Raw genomic sequence first — 23,553 nt, 5'->3', positions numbered from 1 at the left:
CTGGCCACGTCCTGCAGGCCTCACACTCCTTGAATGAGCTCCAGCAAAACATGAGGTGCCAGGATGCCACTATGCTGTTGCTGCCTGGGCCTGGACCAGCTAGTGCGCCCAAGAGTGGTACTGAGAACTGGAGGAACAGCAGACAGGGTCAAGGGCTCCATCCGAGCAGTTGCTTTTCTTACTGTAAGTGTTTACGCATGCGTAGACGGATGTTTGCATGAGTGCATCCAGTGTTATCTGAAGTATTATGCAGGCCAAGACACGTTTCGAGGGCCCTCCTTGTATAGAACAAATTTGCATTTCGTTACCCACTTCCTGCTAATTGAAGCGCAGAGTGCCAAAGGATATTAAAGTATATGTAAAAATGTTAACAAGGTCACACAAAAACATTTCAAATATGTTTTGCCCAGGAGTCAGGACCCCAAAAAAATCCTTAAGACGAAAAATAGTAGAAAGAGACAGAGCGGTAGATGTCAGCAGAGAGGTAGGGTGGTTAGATAGAGAAACAGAAGACACAAGTAAGGAGAAGGTTCACTTTCCCCGGGAGCCCCCTGGGTGGTGGGGGCCCTGGGCACACTGCCCACTGTGCCCATTCCTTAAAATGCCTCTGGATACCTCAGTTACTGTTGTATTCGCCCCTCTCCTCCTGGCATCTGCAGGGCAGTCCTGGCATGAGGCATAGCTCAGGGGCAATGCTGGTGACTACTGCCAGATTGTGGGCATTTCTGGTGTGGTGAGTCTCACTGCTGGCAAAGTCGTGGCCAATCTTGAAAGTTGTCACTCGTAAACGGAAATATACACTAAATGTATGGCCTAACGCAGCAAATTTTCCCTGTATCTTATTTACTAAGACTTCCCCACAGGTAAATTATTTTGTCCGTGGGTGCGCCTTCAAAGTCCAATGCTTCTAGACATTTAATGGAAAAAATGTGCAATAAAAATGTAAAAATTGACCAAGGTGTTCCATTGTTTCCAAAGGCAAATCCGAAATGTCGATATTTCTAAAGTCGATACGCCGGTCTCCAACTAAGGATTGCTTACTTCATTTTCAAATCTCAGCCCATATAGCATTCTACATTTTTCTGACGCAAAGGGTTGCGCATGGGGGCTGGTGAAAGTTAAATAAAAAAAAAAAGGAGCACAACCAGGGGCGGTTACGAGCAACGGGGGTGTTAAGGCAAAGTGCAGTGTCGCACGCCCGTGGACATGGATTTAAAGGACGGCAACATCCGGATCCGGGTGCGCGGAAGGAAAGTCAAGGGTGACGAGGAAGTCAGCGACCTCGCAGGGCAGCCGGGGCTGGCGAGGGGAGCTCGGGAGCAGCGGGGCTGACGCGAGAACTGCCGGGGGCACTACAGGGCGCCGTGGGGACAGTGCACTGCCCACAACTCAGTCCCCACCAGCAGGGCTCGCGCCGCCCGGGGGCGGTCTGTGCGCCCGGGGGCGGGCCCGCCGGCCCCTAGGGAGGAGCCTCTCGCCTCTGCAGGAGGAGCTCCGGCGCAGCCTGAAGTGCCGGGGAATTTGCTGCATATTATGGGGAACCCAGCGCAGCCCGTGGAGAGACCTCTGCAGCAGCCGGCGCCGAGGAGCCGCGGCGGGCCGCTGTGAGCGCCTCAGGATGACCCCGGAGTACTGCCTGCGCTCCCTTCTCATGCTCATCCTCGCCGTCTTCTCGGCCAACGCCAGCAACTGGCTGTGAGTCCTTTTCCTTGCTTCCTTCTCCCCCGAGCGCCGATTGCACAACCTGCTGCTGCCCGGAGCTCGGCCCTTCACGTCACTCATATCTGCAGATCAGATGTTGTCTTTTAGCAGAGCCGGACCGGCCTGCTCGGGAACCGGTTGCTTGTCAGTCAGACGGCTGTGTTTGTGGAGCTGGTGGGGCTGGGGCAGAGCTACTGGCGATGTTATCAGTGGTGCGGCAGGTACAGTGGCACCCGGGTCCCAGGAGTCTGAGGGGCCCTCAGTATGCAAATACAGTTTTACTTCTATGTCAGGTGACGGATGCATGTTTCCTGCTTGGGGGGGGGCGGGACCCTAGAATCCCCCCATGGCACTACATGCGTGACACGCTGCAGCACTACTAGCCATTAAGAGTTGCCTGTGGGGGCATACCCTGATTTCCCAATATCAGTCATCCCGCCTTTTTCTTTTAACCGCGCACCATGGCACACAGGGGAAACGGATGGGGGGAGTCGTGCTTTTTTTCCTTTCACTTATTAACTGAAAGTTACACTTTTACCTTGAGCCCCTGGTCACCTTCCCAGACGCCAGGATGCGCAGCTGCATGTTTCCCCTGCAGCAGATCTCAGCCCCTGTCTGCCACCAGTAGCAGACAGCCTCCCCCCAGCGTCATTTTCACCGCAGGACATGTGTGTTGTCTTAGCTCTCGTGTTCCAAGTCCCGCAGCTTGTGTTTTTGGCGCAAAGTTGACTTTCTATTTAAAGATTTGGAAAACATCGTGGACCTATCCAGGTCTGCTTCAGAGTACGTTTTGAGCTCGGGGCGTGTTTATTTCTCCTGTCGCCACCTAAGTTTGATAGAGCGACAGTCAGATTTCTTTGCATGCCACTCTAAAGCACGCATAGCTCACCCTCAAGACAGAGCAAAGCGATTTAAAGGGAGGTACCAATTACTACGGTGCAGGCCAGTCTCAAGGTGGGTGGCGTTCTGCTACCCTGGAGATTTGCAATTTGCTGTTGCATTCACATAGCGCTTCATACCTCCGGCGAAACGCCAAAGCGCTTAGTGATGGCTTTGAAGTCAGTGGCCGCTAAATGGTGAAGATATGATGGAAGGGGGGTCCACATTGAAGTGAACGGGGTAAGCTGTTCTGATTAAAGCCAGTTCAGGTTACCACGATTCACGCACCCAGCACTAGCCCTATTACCCCTAATTGCGCCCTCCAAGACTCATTGGGGCAGATTTACAAGCCCCTTGCGCCACTTTTGCGTCATTTTTAACATGAGAAAAGTGACTCAAAAGTGGCGCAAGGGGCTTGTTAATCTGCCCCATTGTGTTTACTATTGTGCATAGCATGTCCCACGGAGCTGCGACTGCGTTTCAGCACATAGACATGCGAGAAAAGCGCGATCTTGCTGTGTTTGAGTGCTCGGGAGCGTATAAAATGTACCATTCCCAAGAGGGTGACATTGGTTGGCAGAGCGAGCGATTGTCTGAGTTCGAGGGATGTGAAACGCTGCAGGGAAGACTATGCGCCTACCTGCCAAGAAACCGTGCATTTTATGTAAATCAAACAATCGCTCCTTTAATCATCTCTCATTCCCGGTTATGGCAGATATTGGCATATAAAGTAAATTGTTTTGCCCAGGATCACACAAGTTTGTCAAAAATGGAAGCGACGCTTGGTCTTCCGCACGTCTAGGGTGACAGCTGTCGTGTGTACCGGGAGGTTTCAACTTAATAACAATGACGTCCTCCAAGCCAAAGTGACCTGCAAGTTGTACATCCTGAGGGTGTGGCCTACCCCCTGTCTTCAAAAGTGTCAATCGTCCTAATGTCAGATGTCTCCGCTTGACGTCAATGAGTTGTGAGATGTCTCCTACATAGAGGCGCGTGTCTGTATCTCAGTGGATTGTCTGCCGTCGCAGCACTCAGCACCTGCACTTCTTTCATTTGGAAGGGACTTTCCTGGCACTTCTCAGCACTGCACTTAACGCCTGCACTTATTTCATTTGGAAGGGACTTTTACTGGCACTTCTCAGCACTGTACTCAGCACCTGCACTTCTTTCATTTTGAAGGGACTTTCCCGGCACTTCTCAGAACTGCACTCAGCACCTGCACTTCTTTCATTTGGAAGGGACTTTCCCGGCACTTCTCAGCACTGCACTCAGCACCTGCACTTCTTTCATTTGGAAGGGACTTTACCGGCACTTCTCAGCACTGCTCTCAACACCTGCACTTCTTTCATTTGGAAGGGACTTTCCCGGCGCTTCTCAGCACTGCTCCAATGCTATTAATGGCGGAGTAACAGCACTTCTCAGGAGCAAACGTGCTCTGGGATAAGGAGCACTTACACTAATATATTTCCTTTTCAAGAACTGGTCTCCATTGTGTATCGTATGGTGGCATTTGTATAGCGCTTACTAGTACTACCCCTGTGATAGCTGGCTACCCTGCACAGGGTGCATGGTTAGAAGGTTGTGCTTTTTGTTTTGAGCCTATGTGGGAAGTGCTTTCATATTGTGCAAGATGACCACTGAAGTGCAGTTATCATGTTACGGGACTGAGTGCTTGGTAGTGGGATGGGCGGGGTATGTGATGGATAAGATGTGTAAATTACAGGTGCAATAAGGAATACACCATGCTACACAGCACCAGCCTAGCTTCAGGGGCTGCGGTATGCTGCGCACATGTGCACCAAATAGGGAGCGATTGAATACAGGTCATAGAACTTTGGAGCAAGGGTGCATGTGTCTGAGCGCTCTTGGTGCCATGATTGCATTGGAGATGTAAAAAGATGCAAACAGCAACGTGCCAAGACACCGCAGAAACGGGGAGGCGTGCATTTTTTAACTTGAATCTGGGTTACCCGGTGGAAGGTTCAATAGCCTAATTGCGAATGTTTTTTGACTTAATTCATTTGTTATATTATGGGGTTTCCACGTTCACTAAACTTCTACTAAAAAAGCAGCTGTCTCGGAACTTGTTTTCTGTGTGTTATGCTGCAAATATTTTTCACCAAATATGTTTTTAATTTTATCAGTAGAATTCTTTTTGGCTTTTTTTTATCTGTACATCTAGAGCACAATTTCCCAAAAACACACATGCTGCCAAACCGCTGGATCATGTAGAGACCTTCTGTAACAGGTGAACTGGAATTTGCACCAAGTTTTGACTGTTTGTGAGAGCAGGAATTAAAATATGTTGGGAAATGTCAGAAGCGGGTCTGAAAGGGAGGCTTCCACTTTGTATACAGGGAGTAAGTGGCACCGAGAGATTTACGATGCTTCTCTGTGTGCCGCACTCTAAAATAAAACGCAGTGTTGAAACCTTCGTCTCACCCTCCTCTCCCCCCTCCAGCGCGCCAGTGCTTCGTGCAGCGTGTGACCCGCACCCACATTCCAGCTGCACCCCTCCTTCCCCTGCAGTGCCCTCCCGCGACTCATCCAGTGTCTTGACAGCTCTGTTTTGGAAGCAAATCGCTCTTAATATCTGCCAGACGTAATACTCTGGGTAATCCAAGAGAGAGCAGTCCCGCTGAGCTCCTCTTTGAATATTAAGGTGCGGTGAAGGATGCTGGCAAGCAGGGACCTGTCCCCTGCACGCTGCTGAAGAAAACACACGTTGCTCGCTCAGAGCGAGCCGGCGTGACTCCGTCTGCGCAGCTCAGCCGTGTCTTCTGCTGAACCCCCGGGGGATGCCAGGCAAGCTGACAGTGCGGTGGGGACTCGACAGTATGGTTGACCCGAGGCAGCGCCCCGCCCCCTCCAGTGCCCGCTGTTTTGTGAAATTAGCCCAGACCTTTTGGCAAATAAGTAACTGGGCACCGACCTCTGTACGCCCGGCATCTCCGCGTGTTAAAAAGTAGCTGAAATGTAGCTTGTTTTTGACATTTTGGAAGTAAACACAGCCTTCGGGTCTGTGGGTCACAGCAAGAGTGCCACTGCGCCAGTCCTCCGGGCAACTGGTGGGTGGTAAAATACAGCAATAATCAGGGTTTGCAGGGCCCCTCGGGAAACTGGGAGACGGGTGTCACTGCACCTGCTGCACCATTGTTAGCCAGACCCCTGAGTTCTATCACTTTACGGTTTGGTTACCTGGTCTGTGCCCAGGATGTACAGATGAGCTTATCTAAATATATATTGCGCACTGGGTTTCAGGTGTTACACTTCAGCGGAGGAGCAAACTTTGAATTTCACTGCGTCGTGTTCTACTGAGGGCCAGGTTATCTGTTGAAAGATATGCACATTTTTGTCACTAGTACTTGGGTTTGTTGTGTGTTAGAAAACTAAGTTACAGCACCTGGACTCAAATCTGTGATGTCATGTCCAATTTACGGAATCATCTATTATATTTTTGAAATACATTTTTTGAAGCAGGGCCAAGGATTTTGAAGTTTATGAAAACGGATATTATTATTATTGTAATATTAGGCAATTCATTTTACTTTAGAGTGTTTTCGGAATAATAGAATGACGTTGACAGCTCTAACTTGCCACCGCAAGGCCACCTTCTACTTAACTCTTTTCTGTATATTTTTGTCTGTAGCCCAGGGCAAACGGATCTTGAGGAAAAATTGACCATTTCCAGGCTGTTGTAGGAAAGTGGTGTTAAAGTTGGGTTAGTAAACAAATGTTCGATATGAGTTAAGTGCGCAACGTAAACTTGCCGGCATCTTGTGTTTCTTTAGTAATGTGAAGAATTTGAAGATGCTACCCAAGGTCAAAATGTCAGCTACGAATGAGTATGTGATTGCCTGCGCGTCTCTTTGTCGCCCCTAGGTGGCAGTGCCCCTTTACAAATCCCACCGCCACGGTAACCCTTGGATGGCGCTCGTCTCTGCATGACGTGAAGTGGGGCCCTCTCGGCCGCTGTAAAAGCGTGTAACATTAGTTCGAATATTTTGGACAGTGATATATCTTCGCCAGAGACATGCTAGTGTATTCCCGATAAAAGAATGCGGTTAGTCTGTTTTTCCGCCCCAGTTCTTAGACAGTTGTCGTGCACCCGAGGCAGAATACATATCCTTCCTTCCATCATTGACAAACCTGCATTTTTACCGTATTTTCCTAGTTGTGATAAATGAAAGGCACGCACGCTCACCAAGTACGTAAATTTAGCCAATGTTTTCGCAGCCCTGACAGGTTTGCTCTTTCACAGTTTAGGAATGTGGCAGTCGAGCTCCAAGCGAAACTCTTGAGGCCAGCCGATGATTTTCAATTAAATAAACGTATAACATTACCTTACGGGCGTGATGACTGAATACATATTTAGGATGCGGCGCTCGTTGTCTCAAAGTCAATCTTCGCAGTTATGTTATTTAATTATTATGACGGTTCTAATCCATGCTTCAATATTTGACCACTTTTTGTGATCCTGGGCAGATACCTCATTGTGCCAATAGCGGCTGCAGAAAGGTCGAGATGGGGGACCTTTAAATTGGTTAATACAATAACACCAGTTATTTACAGCGCTTGGTAATGGCAGACTAGCGCTATAACGCTCAGTTTAAAACAAGACCATTATATTCTTTCTAGCTAGCAGAAATAGTGGCGCTTTGGTGCAAACCCTATTAAAACGTATACAACATACATTCATAATCGTTCTCTTTGCCACAAAACATGCCGACGCCGATGGCCCTATATTATCTTATCAGTTACTTCCTGCCTTTGATCCCTTCAGAAACCGCACATCCAGGCTAGACATGCGGTTTCCGAAGGGATCGAACGCGGTTAGTAACTGCAGGGGTTGCGGTCTCAATCGCAACAGGATACCCACGTGTAGTAGATCACGTGTTCCATATTATATATCATATAATCTACGTGCTGGCGGATCTCAGTGGTGTGCAGAAGATCACACAAGTGGCCCCAGACCCCTGCTTTCCCGCGCTGCTGTTTCACTGCGCGCGCGCCAGTCCGAAGGGACTCTGCTCTCAAAGAAGAATATTGTCAAAAAGTGCCAAATTGTTTGTTTTCACGCGGTCTCTGTGGAACGCAAAGGTTTTATAGAGACAGTGAGATTGGACGACGCTTCCAGATAGTTCCATCGACTGTTTAAGCGCCCGGCATTTTGCATCGTACTGCAGTTTCGATCGGCTAAGTAAAACGTCAAAAAACACAGATATGATTTATAAAAATAGAGGCAATGGAATTGATGACCTCTCAGATTTGAGGATGTCATAATATGCATTTTAGCCCTCTGTTTTTTCGATGCCTTCTTTTACGGTCAAAAACAGGAGATCTTTTGCGTTTTAGAGAAAAAAAACGCCCACAATCGAGAGATTTCAACCTCCTGCAGGTGTGCGTTCATGGGTATACGCTGTGTCTAGAAGGGCAAAGCAGAGAACTTTATGTTCTGTTTCTAAAAACCGCCTCCCCCTCCAAACTGAGCCTTCTAATCCCGGCTCCCTCTACCTGTACTGTTCTCACCGTGTGATCTTGGCAAACTGCTTTTTCTCCCACGGCATCGGCTCCCCTTCCTGACAAAAATAGAAGCGGTTAGAAGGCTTGAGGGCTTAACATTATTTGTAACATACTTGATAATAACGAAGAGGTGGATGATCTAAGTGTTTGTTGCTGACACCTGCCGGCCAAGAGTTCCAATAAGGGCCACCTCAGCCTTTCATCTTTCCAAGTCGTCACACTGGAGCACCATTACCTACGTGTCAACCATACGCTTGAATATTACATTGCTAAGAATTGGTATAGCTCCTTCTTTAAAATATTTATTGGCAAAAAAAAGCGAGCTATTCATGACCATCGAGGTTTGCGAAATCAAATCGAGTGTTTTTGAAAATAAAAAATACAAAAATCACGTATCCAGCCGATGCCCTAATTTAGCGTTACACGAGGGAAAATGGTCACTTGAGCTCAAATGTTGGCGGCAGACAGCTCACAGAAAATTGCTGACAGTAAATGAGTTTTTTGGTATGTTCTTCCGCCTGCCCCCCCCCCCCCCCCTCCTTTAAATAACGCAACTTTTTATACACGCTTCTGCAGTTTCTGGTGAATTTGAATTGAAGACTGCAAGTTGTAAAGTAGTGGACACTTGACCCACATTCCTGTACATAATGCACACAGCAGGGTCGTGGACCAGGGTCAAAACAGACTCAATAATTCTCGCCTCGGTGCCTACTCTAACCAGGGAACACACTCGGCAACTCTGGGCATTAAGCTTGCCTCATCTCTACAACGGCCCCCCACAGACGCCGGGGATGCCTGGTCTCACCTTGGAGATACCCAGAAAGGGACCATCTGACAGGGAAAACCAGGACGAGTTCCCCAGCGGTCTTCAGCGCCAGGATACTCCTTGGAGTCACAGTGCGCTTTACAAGTACACCCACATTTACATTTACATTTAGGGTAGCCCTGCCCCTTTTATTAGCAGGCTCACCTGACCGGTGACGCCTGTGATAGGTGGGTGTAAAGTGTGGTCACAGCACAAGGCTGAACACTAGAACGTGTGCCACGTAGAGTCACAGCCCTGCGCCCTGAGTGTTGGCCTGGTGCTCATCGACTGGACCTGGTACTGTCCGGTACTGAGCACCTGCACTTCTTTCATCTGAAGGGGAGAGTACCTGCACTTGTCAGTGCTGCTGCAATACATTACAATAGCACCGGTGCAAATTAGGCGCAAACAGGCACTCTGATGTTTCAATTTAAAGACTACCAGTTACGGGTGGTTTTTGTGGGATCCCCCTCAGGCATGCGGGTTTTTGGGCATTTACAATGCTGCCAGTTTCAAACTGAATATTGATGACTTTTGGGGTTCTGTTGCATTATTGTGTTATTTTCTTTTGATAAGCGTGGCTCTCCTCGTGTGTGTGTTTTCTTGGTTTGTTTGTTGGGTACACACACATAGCCCAGTGTTCATAATCCCCAGTACTTCAGCTGGATCAAAGAGACCACATGCAAGCATGTGTGAGCTCGTTTTGTCTTAACTTTTGTGTTTATGTGCATTTTTTGGTCGGGGGGGGGGGGGGCTGGTTGGACAGGTAAGGGGGGCGGAGGGTGTTGACGTCGATACATTGTTCATTGGTGTGTTTTTTTGTGCGTGGGCGTTTTTCCTGGGCCTAAGTCTACAGGCTCCCCGGTTCAGTCTGTAACGATCTGGGTGAGTCCTGTGTAACCGTGCAGTCACCAGGCTGTGTTCACCCCGATACTGTACTTCAGTGCTCCCCGAGAAAAGAATGATAGAAAGTTACATTGGAAAAAAAACACGTGTTCAGTAGATAATTTATAGACTAGGGTCATGCACGCACGTCTGTGTGTGAAGCATTCTGCGGGCTGTGTATTAAAGGGGAAAACAGAAAGGCTACTAAAGTCCAGCGTGACCTTGTTAATACTGGTCATTGTCAAGGCTGCTGTTTCTTAAAATGGAAACGGTCACAGGCTTTGCCTGTGTGGCACGGGCCCTACTGCGAGGAAGGACATGGGCTCCAGGGCCTGTGAATGAACTGTGCAGTACAGTAATAGCCAGCCTCCAGTGGACCCCTCGGGCCTCTGTGCCCGGTGCCACTGCTCCCGCTGCACCAGTGCTCTGGCGCCACCGTTTGAAATACAATCTGAGATTGTCACCCTTCACCTCGTGTTTGCTAGTTTCAATGCAAGCAGCCTCGCGTGTGTACCATTGGTACGTCCCTGTGTGCACGTGCACAGCCAGCGTCGCCCCAATGGCAGAGTATTTGTGTTTTTTCGTACCCCCCAGATCCCTCCAGATTAGGCGGCAGAGTTTAGCGTCTGAGAAGACAGCAGTTTCCCCCAAGACTCCTTGCTGCGTGACATGTCGAAACAAGCCTCCCCGCAGGTCTACAGCACAGGCGCGCGGCAGCCAGCGTGTGCAGCGTTTCACATTCATGTCTCTGCCTCTCAAAGCCCACTGACTCGGATTGCAGTTTGCATTTTTGTTTTTCAGGACCATTGTTAAAACTGACACTTCCGGTGCAGGGTTGCGCGGGCCACATTCCTATGGCTAAACGCAGGAACAAAGGAGTTCTGCAAAACGTGTTCTTCTTGACAAAGCAAATTATTTTTCGAAAAAAAACCCAATTTGTTTAGGTTTTGGCATTGGCCGCAGCAAGTCACGTCAACTAGAATATTTTGAAGGGGCAGGCACTGGCGTAAAAGAAAATGACCCCCGCCCCCTCTCCAATGTGACGACAGGCCCCTAATTCTCCAATATATATATATATATATATATATATATATATATATATATATATATATATATATATATATATATATATATATATATATATATATATATATATATATATATATATATATATATATATATATATATATATATATATATATATATATATATATATATATATATATATTTTTTTTTTTGGGGGGAGAATTAGGGGCCTGTCGTCACACCCTGCACACTTGGTATCCAGCATCCCCTATGGGGAGATGCTACGATTACGGCGAGTGTGCAGCAACCCAATTGACCTTGAGAGGGCACAGGAGGAAAGCAAGATACGTTTTCTTGAAAGAGGATATTCTAGTCAGTTGATTCACAAAGCCAAAGAAAAATCTATGAGACTATCTAGGGAGGAACTATTGACCAATAAAACCAGTCCACCAATAACTACCACAATGGAGACAGTTGGTAATAAGAAAGAGAAAAGTATCAATTTTCGTATTATTACAGGCTATAGCAGACAACATCAGCAGATTTATAAGATCATGAATAAACATTGGTCCCTGGTAACTAACAATACCATTATAGATACTACTCTCCATAAAAAAGTCTCCTTAACATACAGTAGGGCACCCTCCTTACGAGACCATTTGGTGGAAACTAACCCAGAACCTTATGTCAAATCCTCTTGGTGGCAGGAACACAAGGGCTTTTATCGGTGCAAAACCTGTAAAGCCTGCCTCCACGGAGTAAACACTGAAACCTATAGGGATGGGTTTACTGACACACAACACCCCATTAAGCAGGTATTGACCTGCAAGACCGAATTTGCGGTGTATATCCTACAATGCCCCTGTCTACTAAGATACGTGGGCAGCACCAAACATGCTGTCCACAAACATATCCTTCAACATTTACGTGCAATCACCAATGGCGACAACACTTATCCAGTGGCTCGGCATTTCAGGGAACACCATCAAAGCAATAATGCTACCCTGAAATATTGGGTGATTGACACAGTCAATGCCAATAGAAGGGGAGGGGACAGCGAGGCCAAATTAAGGAAACTAGAAACAAAATATATCTTGTTACTTAACACCAAGAGCCCTGGGGGCCTTAATGTAATCGAGGATTTATATACATGTTTACCGTAAGAGCCTTGTGAATTGAATATAATAATATTAGGCTGGCTTCCCATTTATATGCCTCATCAATAGGTACCACCCGGCTGGGAGGAACTATATGAGGATAAGGGAGTTAGAGACACTTTGGGAACCCTGATATGTAGAACTGATTGTACTGCTACTTTTTAGTTACATTGATTATTATCACTTTTGGACACTTTAGGAACTGGATAGACTGTGCAGGTCTTAATTCACGATCAGTCAATTCAGTTCACCTTTTAAAGACACTTATATCATCACTTGTAGCACAATGCATATACATAATATGAATTTTTTGCTAGGTTTTTACAGGGTTTTAGATAACATTGTGGTTGAAATTGTTTTAGGTTTCTTGTAAACATAAGTATTTTACTAAGACTACTGTTTCTGGGGTTATCAAACTTTGATACAATATTTTATGGTGTCCTTTTATTGATCAATCTTATTGTGCGAAACCATCCGAAGATGTACATTGATTTTAAGATTTTTATACAATTTGCTGTGATTTATTTTGATCTTATTAGTGTTTGTATCCTAACATAATGAGGGAAGATAGATTTGCACTAAGGCATAGTTTTGCACATATATTTGCACTAAAGGCGATATTTGCACATTTAGAATCTTGCACTTGCACTTTATATATTTGATGATCAAATACACAGCAATTGACATTTATCAATATGGCACTATAATCAATAATACTGTACCCAGAAATATTGAAATATCGTATTTTTATAGTCTTTAAATCATTAGGTATTTGACTGTGACACCTCGTTTTAACTATAATGTTACCTAAGTTGACAGTCCAATTCAATGCATTATTTGAATGGTCAATTGTTGCTAAATTCGGTATTTTACTGTAATTTATAAATAGCATCTGAACAACATTGCCGTACAACGCAATTACCCTGTAAGCCTAGTATTTTGTTTATGTCCATGCAAAGCCCTCTCATGTGACGACAATGAACCTATCACTGACACCTCATAACGGCCAACCATATACGGGAACATTGTCATGTGAACAAGGCTCTTGGAGCCGAAACGTCATGAGACTACCTGCACTAGATAAATAAATAAGGAAATCACCGAACTGGTCCTTGTCCATGTGCTTTGTATCCTGGCTGGTGTGACCCCAGAGCGTGGTAACGAGTGACGGATTATTGGATATATATATATATATATATGCTCCAAAGTTTGCCCAAGCAAAGATCGGCACTCAAAAAAAAGCGTATAGTTTTGAGCCTTTAATTAATGGTATGAACAGTGTCCCATATATATATATATATATATATATGCTCCAAAGTTTGCCCAAGCAAAGATCGGCACTCAAACAAAAGCGTATAGTTATGAGCCTTTAATTAATGGTATGAACAGTGTCATATATATATATATATATATATATATATATATATATATATATATATATATATATATATATATATATATATATATATATATATATATCAAGCAGGAGATTTCGCAGCATTTCACATCAATCAAATTCATATGCCAGACGCGTTTCGGGAATCTTGCTTTCCCTTCTTCGGTGGCTCAAAGTCTGAATGAAACTGCAAGCGCATGCATCGCGCACCTGTTATTGAAGACACCTGCCTCAGAGGGCGCGGCCAGGCAAGCAGCATGGCCTTCTGGATGTCGTAGTGCGCACCGTTTTCCCTAGTGGGTGCGCTCCATTTTCAATTAAAACAGAACTTTTCCCCAGTGGGTAGAAGTGATTCACTGTGGTCTCCTGCCCCGCTTTTTTGCTGTCATCAAGGAAAAGCGGGCACTTCCCTGCAGAAAGCGCCAGCAGTCTGTCCTTCCTACAGTCCAAACACCACATTGGCACTTGGTAGGATCCGCTACAGCGGTGGGTCTCTCTTCACGACCGGAGACAGCCTGCTGCCATTAAAACTTGCAAAAGGAACAATCTCGTTTCCTGAGGTCTCTTTTCGAATGGGTACCTGCGCGTGTTGGATGTAAAAACGGCTGTCTCCGGTCGTGAAGAGAGACCCACCGCTGTAGCGGATCCTACCAAGTGCCAATGTGGTGTTTGGACTGTAGGAAGGACAGACTGCTGGCACTTTCTGCAGGGAAGTGCCCGCTTTTCCTTGATGACAGCAAAACAGCGGGGCAGGAGACCACAGTGAATCACTTCTACCCACTGGGGAAACATTCTGTTTTAATTGAAAATGGAGCGCACCCACTAGGGAAAACGGTGCGCACTACGACATCCAGAAGGCCATGCTGCTTGCCTGGCCGCGCCCTCTGAGGCAGGTGTCTTCAATAACAGGTGCGCGATGCATGCGCTTGCAGTTTCATTCAGACTTTGAGCCACCGAAGAAGGGAAAGCAAGATTCCCGAAACGCGTCTGGCATATGAATTTGATTGATGTGAAATGCTGCGAAATCTCCTGCTTGCCTGCTGCCATTAAAACTTGCAAAAGGAACAATCTCGTTTCCTGAGGTCTCTTTTCGAATGGGTACCTGCGCGTGTTGGATGTAAAAACGGCTGTCTCCGGTCGTGAAGAGAGACCCACCGCTGTAGCGGATCCTACCAAGTGCCAATGTGGTGTTTGGACTGTAGGAAGGACAGACTGCTGGCGCTTTCTGCAGGGAAGTGCCCGCTTTTCCTTGATGACAGCAAAAAAGCGGGGCAGGAGACCACAGTGAATCACTTCTACCCACTGGGGAAACATTCTGTTTTAATTGAAAATGGAGCGCACCCACTAGGGAAAACGGTGCGCACTACGACATCCAGAAGGCCATGCTGCTTGCCTGGCCGCGCCCTCTGAGGCATGTGTCTTCAATAACAGGTGCGCGATGCATGCGCTTGCAGTTTCATTCAGACTTTGAGCCACCGAAGAAGGGAAAGCAAGATTCCCGAAACGCGCCTGGCATATGAATTTGATTGATGTGAAATGCTGCGAAATCTCCTGCTTGCCTGCTGCCATTAAAACTTGCAAAAGGAACAATCTCGTTTCCTGAGGTATCTTTTCGAATGGGTACCTGCGCGTGTTGGATGTAAAAACGGCTGTCTCCGGTCGTGAAGAGAGACCCACCGCTGTAGCGGATCCTACCAAGTGCCAATGTGGTGTTTGGACTGTAGGAAGGACAGACTGCTGGCGCTTTCTGCAGGGAAGTGCCCGCTTTTCCTTGATGACAGCAAAAAAGCGGGGCAGGAGACCACAGTGAATCACTTCTACCCACTGGGGAAACATTCTGTTTTAATTGAAAATGGAGCGCACCCACTAGGGAAAACGGTGCGCACTACGACATCCAGAAGGCCATGCTGCTTGCCTGGCCGCGCCCTCTGAGGCAGGTGTCTTCAATAACAGGTGCGCGATGCATGCGCTTGCAGTTTCATTCAGACTTTGAGCCACCGAAGAAGGGAAAGCAAGATTCCCGAAACGCGTCTGGCATATGAATTTGATTGATGTGAAATGCTGCGAAATCTCCTGCTTGCCTGCTGCCATTAAAACTTGCAAAAGGAACAATCTCGTTTCCTGAGGTCTCTTTTCGAATGGGTACCTGCGCGTGTTGGATATATATATATATATATATATATATATATATATATATATATATATATATATATATATATATATATATATATATTCTCCCCACCACTGCTGGTTAGGAGATGAGCTGGCGTGGGCGGTCCCGTTGTAGCCACCAGCTGGCTGTGTCAATTCACTCCACAACGCATCAAAAGGTATTGATGAAAACGGGACACCCAGGGCTGCAGTATACAGAAGTTTTATTAGGTAGATGAGAAAAATTCCACGACGCGTTTCGCCATTACGGCTTGGTCACGCTCCCAAGCCGTAATGGCGAAACGCGTCGTGGAATTTTTCTCATCTACCTAATAAAACTTCTGTATACTGCAGCCCTGGGTGTCCCGTTTTCATCAATACCTTTTGATGCGTTGTGGAGTGAATATATATATATATATATATATATATATATATATATATATATATATATATATATATATATATATATATACATATACATATACATATAAGTGTATATATATACTTATATGTATACATATATATGTATATATACATAGATGTATATATGTATGTGTATGTATATATATATATCCAAATCACAAAGTTTGCCCCCATGGAAGAGCCGCCAGGTGGGTTGGTATTGCACGTATTTTAATGAAAAGCTGCAGAAACAATCAAGTTGGGAACAGGCTCTGCATTCTAATCATCACCTTCGCCAGACGAGTTTCAAGTTTCCCCTTATTCATTGGCGTTTGGTTCAGCAATGGTTCCAGGCAAACACTGGTGCTATATATATATATATATATTTATACACACACATACACATACACCTTGGGTTGAATGGGTGCTCTTGAAGGTTGAAGGGTGGGTCGCACCTGCGGCTTCAGGGGCCTGTGTTCTGCCCTTGGAGAAAGGGGGGTGTCTTTAAATGGTGCAGCAGATGCAGAGGTACCACAGAGTCTGAGGAGACCCCTGAACCGTGGCTCTCGCTGTTACTATATAAACTGGAGTTGGGACCCATTGCTACATCCCTGGAAGGAAAATATCGACCAGAAAGTGCTCTGCAAAGAACATTTTGCGAGCGTTTGAGACCTGGCAGTGGGGCAGAAGCGATTTGATTTGTTATTGCAGTATTTATTTATGTTTTGAATACTTAGAATGTAAGGAAGCGGCGATTAAGTAATTTGAATAAAAGCTTCCAAACTCTATCAGTTCATCCACAATGATTTGGGGGCACATTTTGGGATCGATGTGTAGTTGATCCTAGTATATGGATTTTTCACCTTAACGATTCTTATTTATTAAATAATAAACAGCAGGTATACATTATAATATTAGAAATACATAATGCATGCATAATAGTATCATGTGAAAGAAACCAAGGGCCATATTATCATTATTAATATTGGATTGGATCACAGAGAAAACAAACAGCAGGTTGGCTATGAATTTTATGAGTTGTCTAGGAATTATGGAATCAGACCCCAGTCCCAAATAGCTCTAGATTTTTTAAAATAGTGAGTGGTAGAATTCAGCGTCCTACCCTTGACTGCCCTTGACTCTCTGCTAAAAGACAAAGCAAGATTTTTCTCTCCTCCCTATCAGTTTTCATTGGCTTGCACTTCAGCTCAGGTGCTTTGAAGATGTTCTGTTAGGCGCTAGTTGGCTTCAGTGGCACAGCTATGAATAGGGTTGTAAGTTCATTGGCACTTGGACCCTAAAGACTTAGGGGCCAATAAACACCAATTGTAGGTGGTTTTTTACTACCTACCCATCTAGCGGACCTGGGAGGAGGTGGACAATTTTGCTTATTTGCACCAGTGTCTATGGCACCATTGCAACGCCACTGATTCACCCTGCTTCTCGCTGAATGCCAAGCTACAGCATTCTGCTCTAGGTTGTCAAGTCAAGTTTTATTTGATTTGGTTCTCCACTGAGAGCCACAAATGTTCCATACATAATATACAATGTAAAACTGTTTTGTTAAAAGATACATTTTTCATTCTAATACAAAGTTAAAAAGGGTTTTTAAAAATTTGTAATAGCAGACACACTCGTTTGGCGGAGCCTTACATAATATGATCAATTCCTGTACAGAGTTAATTTTATATTTGATATATATTGGTTGTAAAAACCTTTTTCTTGCCTTTACCACAGTCTCGTTTGGACAAGTGAACAACAAATGTTCCAAGTCCTGCTCTCCACCATTACACAGATTACAGATAGTGCTTGATTTTTCTTTTGGGTGCCACCTATATGTAACTGTTTTTACAGGAAGTATCCCAAATCGGAACAGGACAATCGATCTCCTGACCCCATGCTTTAAATTGAAATTAATATACTGCTGTGTTTTCTTAAAAACTATAGATTCTGCGACATTTTTATATAAAGGCAATTTAGTGCAGTGCTGGGAGTCAAGGTCGAAACTAAGTCTTGGAGTATAGTGTTTTAAGAAGAGCTTCAGCTGAGCAGGTGTCCATGATTGTAGCAAATTAATATTAACATTGGATAACTTGAAAGCAGTTAGAATGTTCCTTGAGAATACATATTTTGAATAATCATTTTCAAATGTTTCTTGTTTAAGCAGAGATCGAATTGTTCCTTCTTCCGCATGGAGGAGGTTGTATGCCCACCTGATGATATTGGCAATTCCTCTAGCATAGTCAATCAATCAATCAATCAAAGACATTTGTAGAGCGCACTACCTACCCGTAGGGTCTCGAGGCGCTTGGGGGGGGGGGGGGGGGGGGGAGTGCCGCTACTGCTCGAACAGCCAGGTCTTGAGCCTCTTCCTGAAGGAGAGGTGGTCTTGGGTCAGGCGCAGGTCGGCCGGGAGGGAGTTCCAGGTCTTGGCGGCCAGGTAGGAGAAGGACCTTCCTCCTGTGGTGGCTCTGCGGATGCGTGGGACGGCGGCGAGGGCGTGGCTGGCAGATCGAAGGTGGCGTTTGGGAGCGTAGAAGTTGATGCGGTTGTTGAGGTAGCTCGGGCCTTGATCGTGGAGAGCTTTGTGTGCGTGGGTAAGGAGGCGGAAGGTGATTCTCTTGTTGACAGGGAGCCAGTGTAGGTCTCTTAGGTGTCCGGAGATGTGGCTGTGTCGTGGGATGTCGAGGATGAGTCTGGCTGAGGCGTTCTGGATGCGCTGGAGTCTCTTCTGGATTTTGGCGGTGGTTCCGGCGTAGAGTGCGCTGCCGTAGTCCATTCGGCTGGTGACGAGGGCCTGGGTGACGGTCTTCCTGGTCTCTGTGGGGATCCACCAGAAGATCTTCCGCAGCATGCGCAGGATGTTGAAGCACGACGAGGAGACGGCGTTGACTTGCCTGGTCATGGAGAGGGAGGAGTCCAGGATGAACCCCAGGTTGCGTGCGTGGTCCGTCGGTTTGGGTGCGGTGCCCAGGGCGGGGGGCCACCAGGAGTCGTCCCAGGCGGAGGGCGAGGAGCTCAGGATGAGGACCTCCGTCTTATCTGAGTTCAGTTTCAGGCGGCTCGTCGTCATCCACTCGGCTACCTCTTTCATTCCTTCGAGCAGGTTGGCTCTGGCGGCGGCGGGGTCGTTGGTCAGGGAGAGGATCAGCTGGGTGTCGTCGGCGTAGGAGATTATGTTGAGGTTGTGTTGGCGTGCGATGGCCGCGAGGGGGCTCATGTAGACGTTGAAGAGAGTAGGGCTCAGCGAGGATCCTTGAGGGACGCCGCAGATGACTTCGGTGGCCTCTGACTTGTACGGGGGTAGGCGGACTCTTTGTGTTCTTCCATCGAGGAAGGAGACGATCCATTCTAGTGCCTTCTCCTGGATTCCGACGTTGCTGAGGCGCTGCACTAGGGTGCGGTGGCAGACGGTGTCGAAGGCCGCGGAGAGGTCTAGGAGGATGAGGGCCGCTGTTTCTCCGTTGTCCATCAGGGCTCGGATGTCGTCAATGGCGGCGATGAGGGCTGTCTCGGAGCTGTGGTTGGCACGGAATCCGGACTGTGATGGGTCGAGGGATCCATTCGTCTCGAGGAAGGCGGCCAGCTGTTTGTTGACGGTCTTTTCGATGACTTTGGCTGGAAACGGGAGTAGAGAGATGGGGCGGTAATTCTTGAGATCGGTGGGGTCTGCTGTAGGTTTCTTGAGTAGAGCGCTGAGTTCGGCGTGCTTCCAGCTCTCGGGGAAGGTGGCGGTGTCGAATGAGGTGTTGATGATGTCCCGCAGGTGGGGTGCGATGACAGCGTCGGCTTTCTTGAAGACGTGGTGAGGGCAGGGGTCGGTCGGAGATCCGGAGTGGACGGAGTTCATCATGTGGACGGTGTCTTCGGTGTTGACCGGGGTCCATGCGCGGAGGGTGGTGGTGGGTGGCGTTGCTGCGGTCGTGGCGTGCGTCGGTTGGGTGCTGAAGCTGTTGTGTATGTCCGCGATCTTGTTGTGGAAGTAGGAGGCGAGGGAGTTGCAGAGGTCTTGTGATGGGGTGATGTCGTTGTTTCCGGTGTTGGGGTTGGAGAGCTCTTTCACGATGTTGAAGAGTTCCTTGCAGTTGTGTGCGTTGTCGTCCAGTCTGTTCTTGAAAGCCGTTTTCTTGGCGGTGCGGATCAGTTGGTGGTGTTTCCGGGTGGCGAGCTTCAGGGTGGTCCTGTTGTCCGGCGTGGGTTCCATAGGAGCTTATTAAAGAGAACTCGAGGCTTTTATCCCATTGCTTGGAGTTTTGACACCCAATTCTTCAATGAATTTAGAATCTAATTTAAGTTTTCCCACCTGTTTCTTCAATTCTCTAAGCATTAATTGCATTCACAGTGGAGGGGGCTTGTGCCGTTCTTGTGAATCGCTATTAGGTCAGTTAGTAGAGCTTCTCACACGAGATTCTTCTCCACAAGTGCCCTCTCCTTTTGCTGAAGACCTGTGCAACCCTTGCCCATCAGTCTAGAACTTGATAAGATAGTACCTAAAGGGGTTAATCTCGCAGACACATTACCATTTCAATCTGATAGAGACATCTAGCCACAGATTCCTTACCGTAGAATTTCCCAGGCGTCAGGCTAGGTCCGGAAGACTTTTGCTCAGGCAATACCTTTGCCCGCTGATAGGGGGCATCGGTTGGCTCCGCATGACATCCTCTGCTCTGGAAGTGACATCCATTTCACCTATATAGGCGCCACCTCAGCTCTCTGACGTCAGTTCTTTTTTTCACAAGCTAGCTAGCGCAGATCCGTGAAGAGTGCTAAAATCTATCACTGACAGGCTTTTTTTTAACGATTTTTCAACGATTTTTGCTGTGTAGGTTTTCCACAATGTCAAAGAAGACTTCTGGATTCAAACCATGCGGTGCCTGCCATCATGCCATGTAGGTGACAGATCCACACTTAATTTGTCCCTAGTGCCTGGAGCGAGACCACAACTGAAAATCATGCTCCTACTGCCGGTCCATGATTCTGAAGGTTTTGAGGGAGTGGTCCTTAAAGCTGCTTGAGGCTCAGTGTTTGGCTCCATGCTGTTCGCCCTGGAGGTCTCATTCTCAGTCCTTTGTCGAGAGAAATATCCGGGCACACCTACGGCAGTCCTAAATGCTTATATTCCTACTTGAAGTCATCGGTTCGGTCAGGTAAGAGGCATAAGAAACCCAAGAAGTCAAAGCGAAGTTCAACTTCTCCCCGTCTGTCTGCCGATGTGACAGAGGAGTCGCAACACTCTAGACCTAGTTCTGTGAAACCTGCATCTGTTTCTGCTCTGCACTTCCCTGCCTTTCCAGGAGCCGGAGCGACCCCCGTCCAGCTTAATGAATTCTATGATGCCATGCGCCTCATATGTGGGCGACCTGACCCTCATGGTGGCTCCGGGGCTGATGTCCCCTAATAGATATGGTGGTGGATCCTGATCTGCACCAGTCATACACCAGAGAGATTGGTGGCCCAAGCCTCTATCTCACAAGGCACGTTCCCTTCTGCACTCCCGGACAAGGCATATAAGAGGCTGGATAGTTGGGCCAAGAAAAACATTTCTTCTGACAGCCTTGCATTGCGGCCGGGAACACTGCATGTCTTTTTGGCCTTTACGCCCGCTATTTGTTGGACACGGTCGCGCAAGTACTGCCTGAGGTCCCGGAGAAGCCCCGGGCCATTCTCCCTGAAGCAGTATCAGACTGGGGAGATATGCTGAGTTCACTAATCATTGTGGGCTTGACACCACTGACTCCCTGAACAGAGTGATGTCATCAACGGTGACTGCTCAATGCCACGCCTGGCTGAGAACCTCTGGCTTTTCTGGGGATGTCCAGGCTTTCATTATAGACTTGCCCATTGGTGGCACCCATCAGACCAGGCAGACGTGGCCCTGGAGCACTAAAAGGACTCACAGGCTACAGCCAAGTCCTTGGGCCTCTCTATGACCACCCGCCCCCCATCTGCTTTTTGCCCCTTTCGTGGCTGGAAAAGGGGCTTTCAGCTGTGCAAGCCAAATCCCAGACACAAGACCGCACAATTTCAGCAACCTCTGTGCAGTTCCTTTAGACCTCGTGGGCCAGGAGATTAGCGGTCAAGTCAATCCACTCCTCTACCCGCAGCCTCCAAACCTTCTGAGTCCAACCTTTCAAGATCATGGGCGGCCAGTTGGTGGCCATCACCTCCACCACTGGCAAAATATTACATCGGACAGGTGAGTTCTTCAGATAGTCCGAAAGGGCTATTCCCTCCCCTTCGAGACTACCCCTACCTCCATTCCTCCAACTTATGACCTTAAGGCTGACAGAGGACTAACTTAACATGCTTTAGGAGGAATTGAGGAATCTCTTGGCTAAGGGGGCCATGTAGAGGGTTCTAGTGCCAGAAGTTGGCTGTTGTTTGCTATTCCCGCTACTTTCTGGTCCCGAAATAGGAAAAGAGCTTTCATCCTATTCAAGATTTGCGAGCCCTCAAGAACTTCTTCAAAAAGGGAAAAGTTAAAAATGCTCACTCTGCCTCAGGTTCTGTTTGCCCTAACCCCGAAGACTGGATGTAGCGTTGGACTTGCAAAACCCTTATTTTCACATTCCCATCCTGACTGCCCATCGTCGCTACCTGAGGTTCATGGTAGACCATGATCACTTCCAGTTCACAGTGCTCCCCTTTGACCTTACCAGTGTCCCTCGAGTTTTCACCAAGGTGATGGCATTGGTCGCAGATCAGGAGTCTTCCCCTATCTCAACGACTGGCTGTTGAAGGTGAGCTTTCCCCAGACTATCCTCTCCCACCTCCAGACTATGGCGAACATCCTGCTATTGCTGTGGTTCACTATCAACATGCCAAAGTCACACCTTGCTCCCTCTCAGACGCTCACTTTCATCGGAGCTGTTCTGGACACAGTGCAGTTTCTAGCCTATCCTCCCGAGCTGTGAGTTCAGGATATTCAGGCTATGATACCAATGTTTTAGCCTCTATTCTGGATTTTGGTGAGACTGACTCTGAGACTGCGGGCTTCATGGCCTCCTGCATCCTGCTAATGGCACATGCCAGATGGCATATGTAGGCTTTGCAGTGGGACCTGAAATTCCAGTGGGTGCAGTATAAGGAGAATACCTCAGACATGGTCCAGATCTTGGAGAGAATTGCAAGGGACCTGCAGTGGTGGCTAACCAACCATATTTGGATGAGAGGCAGACCCCTCTCTGTTCCCCAAGCAGATCACACAGTAGTGACAGATGCGTCACTCCTGTGATGGGGCAGACATCTGGGAGAGGTGGCAATCGGAAGTCTCTGGCCTCCAGCAGAGACCACATCAATTTGCTGGATCTCTGGGCGATTCGCTTGACATTGAAAGCTTTTCTTCCTTTCATCAAGGGAAAGCTGGTTTGGGTGTTCACAGACAACACCACTGCCATGTGGTACTGCAACAAACAGGGTGGGGTCAAGAACCCTTTGTCAAGAGGCACTGCGTCTCTGGACATGGCTGGAACAACAGGGCCTATTCCTGGTGGTTCAATACCTGGCAAGTTCCCTAAACGCCAGGGCAGACAAACTCAGCCCTCTATGCCTAGCGGATCACAACTGGTGTCCCCATGCGGAAGTGGCACAAGGTCTCTTTCCGAAGTGGGGAGATCCTTGGTTATATC

General features: G+C 47.3%; 1 protein-coding gene across 1 annotated transcript in view; it reads left to right on the top strand.

The window, feature by feature from the left end:
• Positions 1-1,494: 1,494 nt before the first annotated feature.
• Positions 1,495-23,553, top strand: part of LOC147711059 (protein Wnt-4) — a 243,834-nt gene continuing 221,775 nt past the window's right edge. Inside the window, exon 1 of the mRNA XM_086921882.1 lies at positions 1,495-1,695. Coding sequence (XP_086778008.1) covers positions 1,619-1,695 — 77 coding nt within the window. The 5' untranslated portion in view covers positions 1,495-1,618. The remainder of the gene's footprint in view (positions 1,696-23,553) is intronic.

Source organism: Lissotriton vulgaris, chromosome 5 (assembly GCF_964263255.1).
Source record: "Lissotriton vulgaris chromosome 5, aLisVul1.2, whole genome shotgun sequence".
In the NCBI taxonomy this organism is placed as follows: domain Eukaryota; kingdom Metazoa; phylum Chordata; class Amphibia; order Caudata; family Salamandridae; genus Lissotriton; species Lissotriton vulgaris.
Note: the sequence above shows the minus strand (reverse complement) of the source record. Positions and strands in the feature narration are given on the sequence as shown.